The sequence below is a fragment of the Manis javanica genome, chromosome 9, assembly GCF_040802235.1.
Source record: "Manis javanica isolate MJ-LG chromosome 9, MJ_LKY, whole genome shotgun sequence".
Taxonomy (NCBI): Eukaryota; Metazoa; Chordata; class Mammalia; order Pholidota; family Manidae; genus Manis; species Manis javanica.
The window spans coordinates 96,850,594-96,863,990 of record NC_133164.1 but is presented as its reverse complement, the minus strand read 5'-3'; the positions used below and the strand labels follow the sequence as shown (position 1 = coordinate 96,863,990).

The 13,397-nt window shown below is 37.2% G+C and overlaps 1 protein-coding gene across 4 annotated transcripts in view; it reads right to left on the bottom strand.

Annotated features, from left to right (window-relative positions):
• The window catches only part of PIK3C3 (phosphatidylinositol 3-kinase catalytic subunit type 3), a 146,350-nt gene that overhangs the window by 17,679 nt on the left and 115,274 nt on the right, over nt 1-13,397 (bottom strand). For all 4 annotated transcript variants that reach the window (XM_017660015.3, XM_017660017.3, XM_017660016.3 and 1 more), the window contains one exon: nt 8,853-8,943. In XM_017660015.3, the coding sequence (XP_017515504.3) occupies nt 8,853-8,943 (91 nt within the window). The remainder of the gene's footprint in view (nt 1-8,852; nt 8,944-13,397) is intronic.

Here is a 13,397-nt window from a genome sequence, read left to right as displayed (position 1 = left end):
CACAGAAATCTGTAGCTTTCCTATACACTAACAACGAATCAATAGAAAGAGAAATCAGGAAAACAATTCCATTCACCATTGCATCAAAAAGAATAAAATACCTAGGAATAAACCTAACCAAGGAAGTGAAAGACTTATACTCTGAAAACTACAAGTCACTCTTAAGAGAAATTAAAGGGGACACTAATAAATGGAAACTCATCCCATGCTCATGGCTAGGAAGAATTAATATCGTCAAAATGGCCATCCTGCCCAAAGCAATATACAGATTTGATGCAATCCCTCTCAAATTACCAGCAACATTCTTCAATGAATTGGAACAAATAATTCAAAAATTCATATGGAAACACCAAAGACCCCGAATAGCCAAAGCAATCCTGAAAAAGAAGAATAAAGTAGGGGGGATCTCACTCCCCAACTTCAAGCTCTACTACAAAGCCATAGTAATCAAGACAATTTGGTACTGGTACAAGAACAGAGCCACAGACCAGTGGAACAGATTAGAGACCCCAGAAATTAACCCAAACATATATGGTCAATTAATATTTGATAAAGGAGACATGGACATACAATGGCAAAATGACAGTCTCTTCAACAGATGGTGCTGGCAAAACTGGACAGCTACATGTAGGAGTATGAAACTGGACCATTGTCTAACCCCATATACAAAGGTAAACTCAAAATGGATCAAAGACCTGAATGTAAGTCACGAAACCATTAAACTCTTGGAAAAAAACATAGGCAAAAACCTCTTAGACATAAACATGAGTGATCTCTTCTTGAACATATCTCCCCGGGCAAGGAAAACAACAGCAAAAATGAGCAAGTGGGACTACATTAAGCTGAAAAGCTTCTGTACAGCGAAAGACACCATCAATAGAACAAAATGGAACCCTACAGTATGGGAGAATATATTTGAAAATGACAGATCTGATAAAGGCTTGACGTCCAGAATATATAAAGAGCTCACACGCCTCAACAAACAAAAAACAAATAACCCAATTAAAAAATGGGCAGAGGAACTGAACAGACAGTTCTCCAAAAAAGAAATACAGATGGCCAAGAGACACATGAAAAGATGCTCCACATCGCTAATTATCAGAGAAATGCAAATTAAAACTACAATGAGGTATCACCTCACACCAGTAAGGATAGCTGCCATCCAAAAGACAAACAACAACAAATGTTGGTGAGGCTGTGGAGAAAGGGGAACCCTCCTACACTGCTGGTGGGAATGTAAATTAGTTCAACCATTGTGGAAAGCAGTATGGAGGTGCATCAAAATGCTCAAAACAGACCTACCATTTGACCCAGGAATTCCACTCCTAGGAATTTACCCTAAGAACGCAGCAATCAAGTTTGAGAAAGACAGATGCACTCCTATGTTTATCGCAGCACTATTTACAATAGCCAAGAATTGGAAGCAACCTAAATGTCCATCTGTAGATGAATGGATAAAGAAGATGTGGTACATATACACAATGGAATACTACTCAGCCATAAGAAGTGGAAAAATCCAACCATTTGCAGCAACATGGATGGAGCTGGAGAGTATTATGCTCAGTGAAATAAGCCAAGTGGAGAAAGAGAAATACCAAATGATTTCACTCATCTGAGGAGTATAGGAACAAAGGAAAAACTGAAGGAACAAAACAGCAGCAGAATTACAGAACCCAAAAATGGACTAACAGGTACCAAAGGGAAAGGAACTGGGGAGGATGGGTGGGCAGGGAGGGATAAGGGGGGGGAAGAAGAAGGGGGGTATTAAGATTAGCATGCATGGGGGGGAGGGAGAAAGGGGAGGGTGGGCTGCACAACACAGAGAGGACAAGTAGTGACTCTACCACATTTTGCTAAGCTGATGGACAGTAACCGTAATGTGGTTGTTAGGGGGGACCTGATATAGGGGAGAGCATAGTAAACATAGTATTCTTCAGGTAAGTGTAGATTAAAAATTTAAAAAAAAAAAGAAAGAAAGAAAGAAAAGGGGGATTACTCCTTAACAGGATAAAACTATTGGTAAATCAAAGATCAACGCATGCTTTAAATATCCTTAATGTTGATCACTTAAAGGGTGTCAGATGATCAGCTATGGAGGTACTCTTTTCTGATAATATTCCTTTCTCTTAATTAAAAAAAAAAAAAAAAAAGCAGTTACTGTGTGCTGACCTCCAATGAGTTCTGCACAGTGGTATAGAGGGCATGTCAAAGTGTGGGCAAAGGGTCTGTTTGTTTCTACGCAGAAGATCAAGGCCTAGCTTGGATACCCAGAAAATGAACTAAGATACGATATGAGGAGGAGCTTCCGGCATCAGCACTCTCTGGAGGACTCGTGCCGGGGGATGATCATCAAAAAGCCTCCACAGGGATCCGGACGATGCTGCGGTTGTGGCTGCATCCAGCCCACCGTCTCCTGGACTTGCCATAAGAAGGAGGAGGGAGATGTCAAGGCTGGCATGTGCATACAGTGAGACAACGAATTTGACTGGATCTGTACTGTTGGAACTCAACCAGGAGTTGGGAGGGGTGCAAGTTGTAGCACCCCAAAACCTCATGACTATAGACTATCTATGGTTAAAAGAACATATGGGATGTGAACAGATCCCAGAAATGGGCTGCTTTAATTTGTCTGATGGTTCAAGTACAGTTGGAAAATATCCATCATATCATAGATAAATTTTCACAAATGCCTAGGGTGCCTAAATGGTTTTCTTGGCTTCACTGGAGATGGATGGTAATTATAGTTTTGCTTTGTTTATGTCACCGTATTCCTATTATGTTAATATGTGTGTGCAAATTAGTTAGTAGTTTAAAACCTATACATACTTAAGGTACTATACAAGAAGATATGTCAAAGAAATAATCAATCCTCCCAAGTTTCCTTCATATGCTACATCTATAGCTTTTCTTCTTCCTTCCTAATTACAAACCTTAAATAGAATTCGTGCCTCATATCGAATTTACCGAGTATCATAATTCCTCCAGGTGGTAAAGATACCTCGAGACAAGTGCTGGGCATAGAAGCCACAGGGCATAAATCTGCAAAGAAGTAAAAAGCTAACCTTTGCAAACAATATGGCTTCTCTCTCACTTACCAACTTTACATTTCCCTGTATGGCCCCGGAAGATGACTGGTTAGCCAGAGACGGGTAAGATTCCTCAAGGGAGGAACAACCTAAGACAGGCACAGTCGCAGGGGGGCCATCAGGTGAGAATTTGGGGATCAACAGAGGTGAGGCTCAGAACCTCACCCCCCCTGCTTTGAGAGAAATCTTCTGTATCCGTGGATGTCTTGCTGCCCTTGTCTAGCCTGGATTAATACTTAGTCCATAGGCACACACCTGATCATCTGATCATCTACATTTGCCTTCTTACAGCACTAAACTATGTTTTCTACCTTTATCTTGCATCTACCTACCACTTCAGCATTTTATTAAAAATAAAAATAATAATAATAATAGGAGAAATGTGGGATCAACATATAAATCAAGTACAAAAATCAAATGAATATTCATATTTGACCTGATGGTTTATAGGTCATATTGCATGATCAAAACCGAAAGTTTCTGTGATGAATGCCCTTGTACTGTTCACCATGTAAGAATTTATTCACTCTGTTAAGAATTCGTTCACCATGTAAGAACTTGTTCGTTATGCTTCAGAAGATTGGAGACTGACGAGAATTAGGCTTGAGATGGATTAATGATTGTACATTGAGCATTGACCCCCCTATACTGAATTTTATTGTTGTTAACAACCATTTGATCAATAAATATGAGAGATGCCCTCTCAAAAAAAAAAAAAAAAAAAAAAAAAAAAATAAGCTGATACACATCATCTCTGTGAGGCCTTCCCTGGCTACAAAATCTAAGATTTCTAACAAGCAATGCCAATTCAACATTTGATTTACCTCTGTTGCTTTTCTTTCTCTGTAACACTAATCACTACTAATATGCTATACATCTTACTTTATCTTGTTTCTTGTCTGTTTCCCTTACTAGAAGGTAAGCTCCACCAGGGCAGGAAATTTGCTTTGTTTATTATTACTATTACTATTAGTATTACTAAAATAGTATGACTAAATAATACTACTATTTATTTTTACTGAGACAGTGCTTGACACATAGTAAACCTCAATAAATAATGCTGAGTGAACTGAATGAAGGATAAAATATATTCATGGAACAGATATACTCAAACTATAGGAGAATGATTATGCTTAGGACAGAGGAATGGAGGTGAGTGTAATTCAACATGAACTGGAGCATTTTGGTTCATTTACAATAAAGGAGGATTTAAAGCAAGCAGAGGAAATTGTTAACATTTGTTAAATGTGGGTGATAGTTAATGGTGTTTGTTACATGAGCATCTGCATTTTTTATTATTTAAATATTTCATATAAAAATTTATTAAGAAAAAGCCTAATAGGACATACGCTTATTGGTGGAAATTAGCCTAGCCACTACTATGTGTTAGTTATACTAGCACCATAAAACTTGGCTTTTATCAATACGTATTATTTTTATTGAACTAGGTGGACAGCTTAATTCTAAACTGTTAGAATATTAAAACAACTTTTGACCAAGCTTCATAACCCAAGCAAAGAGGGTAACACTAGCCTACTTTTACCAGGTACGCAACTGATGTTTGAGATTGATGATTACAGATATACCTTATTTTACTGTTCTTTGCAGCTACTACATTTTTTACAAATTGAAGGTCTGTGACAACCCTGTTTGACCAAATCTACAAACACCATTTTACCAACAGCATTTGCTAATTTCATGCCTTTACATTTGGTAATTCTGACAATATTTCAAACATTTTTATTATTACTGCATTCGTTATGGTGACCTGTGATGTTACTATTTTAACTGTTTTGGGGCACCGTGAGTTCTGACAATATTAAGATGGGGAACTTAATATATAAAGATTGTGTATGTTCTGACTGCTCGAAGGATTGGCCATTCCCCTGTCTCTCTCCCTCTCCTTGGCCTCCTTAGATACAAGGTTGGTTACAAAGTTAAAAGGAAAGAAGCTGTGTCCATAACATGAAAGTTGAAGATGAAGCAGCAAGTGCTGATGTAGAAGCTGCAGCAAATTATCCAGAAGATCAGCTAAGATAACTAATGAAGATGGCTACACCAAACAAAAGGCCTTCTGTGTAGACAAAAAAGTCTTCTAGTGGGAGAAGATGCCATCTAGGAGTTTCATAGCTAGAGAAGTCAGTGCGTGGATTCAGAGCTTCAAAGGACAGGCTAGCTCTCTTGCTGGGGACTAATACAGTTGGTGACTTTAAACTAAGCCAATGCTCATTTATCCTGCTGAAAATCCTATGGTCCTTTAGAATGATGCTAAATCTACTCTGCCTGTGCTCTATAAATGGAACAACAAAGCCTGGGTAACAGCACATCTGCTTATAACATGGTTTACTCAGTGTGCTAAGCCTACTATTGAGACCTACTGCGCAGAATAAAGAGTCTTTTCAAAATATTACTGCTCTTTGACAGTGCGCCTGATTACCCAAGAGCTCTGATGAAGATACACAAAGAGATTAATGTTTTTTTCATGCCTGCTAACACAGCATCCATTCTGCAGTACGTAGATCAAGGCATCATTTTGACTTTCAAATCTTAGTATTTAAGATATACATTTTGTAATGCTGTATAGCCTCTATAGATAGTGATTCCTCTGATGGATCTGGAAAAAATAAATTAGAATTGTCCTGGAAAGGATTCACCATTCTAGATGCCACTAAGAACATTTATGACTCATAGGAAGAGGTCAAAATCAAAATACCAACATCGGCAGGGATATGGAAAAGTTGATTCCAACCCACATAGATGACTTTGAGGAGTTCAAGACTTCAGTTGAGTTAGTAACTGCAGATATGGTGGAAATAGCAAGAGAACTAGAATTAGAAATGGAACTTGAAGATGTGACTTAATTGCTACAATGGTCAAACTCTTAAGGGATGAGGAACTACTTCTGATGGATGAGCAAGGAAAGTGGTTTCTTGAGATGGAACCCACTCCCAGTGAACATGTGAAGACTGTTGAAATGACAGGGAAGGATTTTAGAATATTATATAAACCTAGTTGATAAGATAAGAGCAAAGTTTCAGAGGACTGACTCCAATTTCGAAAGTTTTACTGTGGATAAAATGCTATCAAATAGTATCACAGGTTACAGAGAAATCATTCATGAAAGCTCAGATAGCATTTTTTAGCAATATTTTTTAATTAATATAGTTTTTGGTATAATGCTATTGTGTACTAGATTAACTACCATATAGAAATACAACTTTTATGTATGCACTGGGAAACCAAAAATTCATTTGACTCTATTGTGATATTTGCTTTATTATGGTGGTTCGGAACCAAACCCAGAATATCTCCAAAGTATGCCTCTGTGTTTTAAATTGTTACCCATCTCACATGTTTTAGGCAATTGTGTTTTCTAAGAAATAAATATGATTAATAAAAATGTCATGTAGTACATACATATATAGTAAGTTTCCAAAAAATTAAAATGAAATTGACACATACTAAAAAAAGATATGGAGACAGGAAAATATTGTTGGATTTCCTTGTGATTACTCAAATAATCAAAATAACGTGTACTTCTCTGAAAACTTCAGCCTCAAGTGTGCCACTGTGTTTTTCTAACTGGTTTCTATTCATGAAGACAACAAAAAAATTTTCCATGTAATAAGACTTCAAAGTAATATCAGAAGTTGTTATTTTATTAAAGTATAAAAACCTACTTCTACTCCTTAAAAAAGTCAAGGGAACATAAATTTTAGCCTATTCTAATTTAGCTTTCCAATATTATTATTACTTTAATATCAAGTTTATGTTGCAACTTGATAAAGCAGCAGAAAGCAAAGAAACATTTTATGAAATGTCCTTCAGGGAAAAGTATAGTAGAATACATTTTTTATAAGATTCACTTAACTGAAACTAGAATAAACAGCTAAAGACTACTACTCTAAAGAAAAATGACTAGTATGCATGCTTTTTTTCCTTCATAAAATATATTGCTCATACATTAAAAGAAGTACCCTAAAGAGTGCTGCTAACAAAAGAGCACTGTCTTTAAATAACAGTCATGATTTTCTAAAAGAGAAACAAAAATGGAACAAAAGTAATAAGAACAGGAACAACATAACTTAATTGGCAGAAGAAATTGGAAGACTCAGTTTGATAAACACTGCCAGAATAGAAGTGAACTCAGGGAAGAGTGAACATATGACAGAGATAAATGAGTTAAAAAAAATCTGAAATCTGGTGCAGCCATCAATTATAGCTAAGGACATTTTCATCAGCCAATTATATTTCTTGATGGATGTGCTTCAGTCAATAAAAAAAAATAAAATGACAAAAAAAATCAGCTATACCAAAAACTGGTGTGGTAAGTTCTCTATTTCCTACTGGGAGGTGGGGGAAATTTTTTTATTGAAACAGTGCTTGCTGGATAAAATAAATGAAATCCTAGTAAGAGCATAATTTTCTTAAATGGCAAAAAATGAAGTATTTACATTAAAATCTTTCTCATTGCTTGCCAAAGACTTACAGAATAAGGTAAAAGAGATTAGTCTATTCATGTTTGCAATCATCTGGATATTTGTATCATCCCCACACCAAAATTGATGTTGAAATCCTAATGTCCAAGTCATGGTGTTAGGAGGTGGGGTCTCTGGAAGATACTTAGGTCATAAGGATAGACCCCCACCATGAATGGCATTAGTACTCTTAAAAAGAGACCTCACAGAGCTCTGTAGTCCCTTCCACCATGTGAAGACACAAGAAGTCTTCAACCTAAAGAGGGCTCTCACTTGACCATGTGGGCACCTTGATCTTGGACGTCTAGACTCTAGAATTGTGAGAAAGAAATTTCTGTTGTTTAGAAGCCTCCCAGCTTGTTATTTTGTTATAGCAGCCTGAACAGACTAAAACAATGTTTGGTCTACAGAGTTATTTTTCTAATAATGTTCATAGTTGTTGGGTACATAAGAACTCGGAGCGTTTTGGTGCCACTTATTATTTTCAACCACCAAAGCAACTCCATCTGAGACTGCTACTGCCCTTGGGTAATTTTATACTTCTACAAGTTAAAAAGCTATACTATCTTTCTTTCAAGTTCAATATTAATAATCATACTGATATTTAAGATCATGCTATGTATCTCTGGTTTAAAAGTACTTTACCTAATTTCCTCTCCCCTCCAGTGATTCAGAAAATCAGAAATAAATTCAGACAGAATCCTTCAAATCTGCCACCCTTCTTCCCATCTCTCGTTAGAAATCAAGGAAGGAGAGCTCTGAATCAGTTAGCCTACATGAAGGCTATCCTTTCTTCTCATCTTTGCATGCTGAGTGAAAAACCAGGTCTCTACTCTCCTGACACAGTTAAGAAACTCCTGTAAACCAAGAATATAGGACAGTGAAGATAGAGATTAAAAAATGGCTGTTTTCTCCTATATAGGATTACAGGATTTTTTCTGATCCTTAACACATAGCCTGAGAGTGCCAAGATTCAGGTAACCTTTTAGGAGCATTAAAGAAGAACTATACTTTTCAGGACAAACAGCAAGGGTTGTAATCATGATCCTTCTCTCTGGATATAGTGACCTGTTCATGTGGTTGGGTGTATGAACAGGAAAAGTACAAAATTGGCTTCAGAGGTTGTTATATTCTGGAATGTGAAAAAATTACACAAAGGTCTCTTTCTTAATTTATGTTACCTAAAAGACTAGCGGCTGGGACAATAAGGGGAAAAGGGTTATTAAAACTTTAACATCTTTTATATATGAGAAGTAGACTATGATATCTCAGGATGTATAAAAATTACCTTTTTCACAGTTTTATCTGGTTCGAGAGCAATATCTGGAATGTTTGCATCCACCATCAAGGAAAACAAGTTCAAAATCAGATTTGAATACCTAAAGGAGAGTGGGGGATAAAAAAAACACTGTGTTAGAATTTTACAGCTCACTATTCATCAGGTTCCTCACTGAAAAGCAAGCCTTGAAAAAATAACTTACTCTGGGTCTTGATATTTCTAGGCCCCAGACAATGGAACAAACTTTTGTAGTAACCATCTAATCACATTCTTTTCATTCTTTACTAAGCATCTTCTTTTTGGAAGAGACTGAAGGAGAATCCACTTTACACCTAATTAACAATTATGAACAATGAAGATCTGTCTTTGCTAGATAACGACAAGAATCTGTGACTTAAGACTATCTCAGTGTGTCATGAGTGAGTGAATGAAAAGGAAATACAGCCATCCCACTAATCATTCATGACTATACTCCAGGATATTCACTAATGATCACCATAGCAGGAACTTTAGTGACTGGTCTAGGTAGAAGGAATCCTAAATGAAGGGGAAAACAGCTAATACTCTACTGTATTAGAGATTGGCTAGATATCTAAAAAACATCCAGTTTGGACTATGCTGGCCCCTACAGGAACTACAGGTTAATCCTCACCAATCCTCAAATGCTTCTTCTTCCTCCAATCAAGGAGAAAGAATTTTGCTATGCTAAATGCTCATTTCCAGGCACGGAGCCTTGTGGAGACAGGTGTAAGTAAGTGTACACTGGGCACAATCCACCTCCTGCTCCAGAATAATCTCCTCTTGGACAGTTGGGCTCTGGTGGCCCCTTCTTAGCACTGTAGTGATAAAAGGATATGCAAGTTTGACTTTGGCGATGGATGTGAGCAAAGGAAGCTTTGTTGTTAGGCAATGAAGGTTTTTAGCTGGTCTCAGTAAAGGTGTCAAGACAAGAGCCTTGTGTTTTCTAGAGATGGAGGTCAGGACTTAGGTAATGCAGAATCTTTTTTCTAGCCATCTACTGATCTATAATATAAAAAAGCACAACATGCTGCACAACAACTGATAAATACTTGAACTAGAATGATAATGGATTTGTAGGCAATTGACTGTCCATGTAAACCTCAAATCACCTATTTTATCAACATTTTTTAATTTTATATTGCCCATAGAAATCAAGAGGGACTACAATAAAAACTTACAACTTGATGTAATCTTCTAGTCAAATTAGGCCCTAACTCACTCAAACTCTTTAAAAAAAAAAAAGAAAAAGAAAATAGCTTAATAGCTTTAACCTAGCTTTAAAAGTTACTGGTTTCCTTGTGAGAATTGGTAAAAAGCACATCACAAACATTAGTCCATTTTTACTCATATAACAATTTTATTTATTCAACCAAATATCTCCTGAGTACTCACTCTATACACTGTTCCAGTGCTAGAGATACAATGGTGATGGAACAAAGTCCCTACATTCAGGAGGCTTATATTCTGGAAGAGGGTGGAGACACACAATAAACTGATAAACAAGGTAGTTCACACCTGGTTTGCCAATTAAAAAGATAAAAAGAAAAAAACAGAGGAATGGATCAGAGATTGATGGGGTAAGGAAGAGGAGCCTTTCTAAAGAGCTATGGTTTTATTCTAAATGTACTGGGAAGTAGCTGAGTTTAAGTGGTGTGACATGCTCAAATACACCTTTTCAAAAGCTCACACTTACCACTTTGTAGGGAATAAGAAGGGAGGTAGGGAAATTCACTGATGTCCAGGTGGAAAAGAAACAATACGGAGGTTCTCAGGCTAAGGTTTGAGGACGGAGTGGATGACACTTGCTGATGGCTTCAGTGGAGTGGGGGAGAGAGGACAGGAGGACTCAGTGTCACCAAGGACCTAGCCTCAGAAATGGCAAACTACTGCTACTCACCAAAATAAGAGAATGAATGAAGAATAGTATTTGGGGCAAGAAACTGAGAATTCTGTTTTAGACATATTGAGTTTGAAATGCCTCCTAGATCCTCAGTGGAGATATCAAGGAGGCAAATTTATCTCAGAGAAGATAACAGAGGTGATGGTGTAAAGTTGGAAGCCATCAGCATTTAGATCCTATTTAAAGTCACAGGTCTGGACAAAAATCCTTATTAAGAAGAGATTTTGGAAGAAAAAAAAATTCAGAACTAAATTCTTTATACCAATAATAAAACTTTTAGACAGTTCAATAGGTAAAGAAAGAAAAGGGAAGAAATCAGCAAAGAAGTAGAAGTGGCCAATAAGGTAAAAAGAGAAACAGAGAGGGTTAAACCAAATCTAAGAAAGGTTTTCACGAACAAAGTAGTAGTTAACTGTGTCAAAAGCTGCTAGGAAGCAAAAGCTGCTATGAGATTTGGTATAGGGAACAGTTCATCTTGATAAAAGTAGTTCCAACAGCAGAGCAGAAATAGAAGCCTTACTAGAGAAGGATAAAGGAAGAAAAGGAGGCAAATAAGTGGATGCAGTGTGAACAGGACATTATAAAGTAGATGGGTGGTGAAGGACAAGACGAAATAAGGCAGCACTACAATTTAGCAACATCCCTGGCTTCTTCCCACTTGATGCCAGCGGCACTCACCCAGTTGTGACAACCAACATTGTCTCCAGGCACAGTCAAATGTGTTTTTGGGGTGGGAGGAAATTAGCAATAGCCCCCACTTGAGAACCAGTGATTTAAATCCAGTGGTGAGAACACCATGATTATTGGATTTCCTTCAGTAACATAGCTGTTACACTGTACACATGAAATAGGAAGGCAGACAGATCTGATTAGAGTTGGGATATCAGCAGGTGAAGCTGGAGAACTGGATAAAACTGTAGGACAGAGTTTATAGGGAGGGGTTGTAAAAGTGATTACAGTTTGGGGCTAGAGAATTCAGTGGGGAAAGGAGAAAAGTGAGAATATGAGATGGATTTCATTTGGTGGTAGGGTGACCAGACTGTAAATATCAGTGAGACTGAAAACTTGTAGAAATGGGGACATCCAAAAATGAGCTGTAAGGCTAGAAGGTGTTGGTCAGAAAGTGGAAAGTATGGGATTGGTATTTTAGATGGGCAAGTTATTGGTATTGAAGATAGGGAGTGGACACAGTTGGCTCTAAATGAGGAGGACAAGGCCCTAGGAGGCCAGGTCATGGCTGGACCATTCATGTGGATGCTGAAGTCACAGTAGTATCATGAAGAAGACAAAATGAAAGCTTTCAGGAACAAGAGTGACCTGGCAGGTAGACAGAGGGTGGTTAGCAATGGGTAGTGTATCTATTGGTGTGATCTCATATGTTTTTCTTCTTTAAGAAGGCAAGGGAAGAAATAATTTGGAGGTGGCCATAGGGAGCAATAAGGACACCAAGCCCTTCTCTAAGCTCACAGCATGTAGGATATGGAAATAAACATGAAGATCCACTTGAGGACTGCAAGGACTGTGGTGTCAGCAAAGTACAGCCAGCTGCTATGTATTATGTTATCAAAAAAGAAGATGTTCTTTCAGTGAACCCTCAATTACTCATACTCTTCACTGTTGACTATACAGTTTCTCCCAATTTTACCACAGGGGAATTTTAGAATCTACCACAGGGTAGACTCGCAAGGTAACAGAGAGGGAAATATAGGGCTCAATTCTGAAAGGGGTATTTCAGATGTTCTCAAAACTGGCAGTCCATTAGATTCACCTGGGGAGCTTCCTAAAAATGTTAATACCTGAGTCCAATCCCAGAAAGTTAATCTGATGAGGCCCAGAACTGTTTTCTATTCCCTGCACCCCTACCCCCAAAAGTTCTCCAAGTGATTCTAATAGATGGTCAGGATCTACATTAAAATGTCTGCCATTATGGAAGCATGTTTGTATCTTTTTTAAATGACAATATTATTGCTTTATGGATCATCTGCTGGTTTAAATGTAACCACCTACCCTGCATTATTATAGCAAAGGGGAACAGAATATACATTATGTACATAAATATAAAATGGAATATTCTATAAGAAACCTAAATATCAAATTACTTTGTTGGTAATTTGTGATTACATTAACTGTCTTAATCTTCTACATCAGTTGCCATTATCCTGAATTTTCCATTTGAGAGAAAACATGTGACCCAAAACAGAAAGTACATATTACACAGAGTAGTCTCATTCAATATTCTACCCAGAAAGACAGATTTAAAGGTCACTAGGAAGCTTTAAACCTATTATCAAAAGAAAATATAAGGTTACATAAAAATTGATGATAGGGTGGGAAAAGTGTGCAGTATCGAGTCTAGACAAAGATGTAAGGATGAATGTACATAATTTAATTTTTAAAAAGGAGTGGGTTGAATAAACTGTTCAATGAAAGTATACTTTTTCTTACCCACATTTATGGCAACCACCATACTAACCACTGATCATACAAAGATGGTCTGAATTTTTCAGTAAAAACTTTCAGTACTGAAAAAAGAAATGTATTTAACTATATCTAGTGAGGTTCTTTCAGTATTTCAGAAGTCTATTTCCCCTATAATCAACCCATTTTTTAAATGCAATGAATAGAGTAGAATC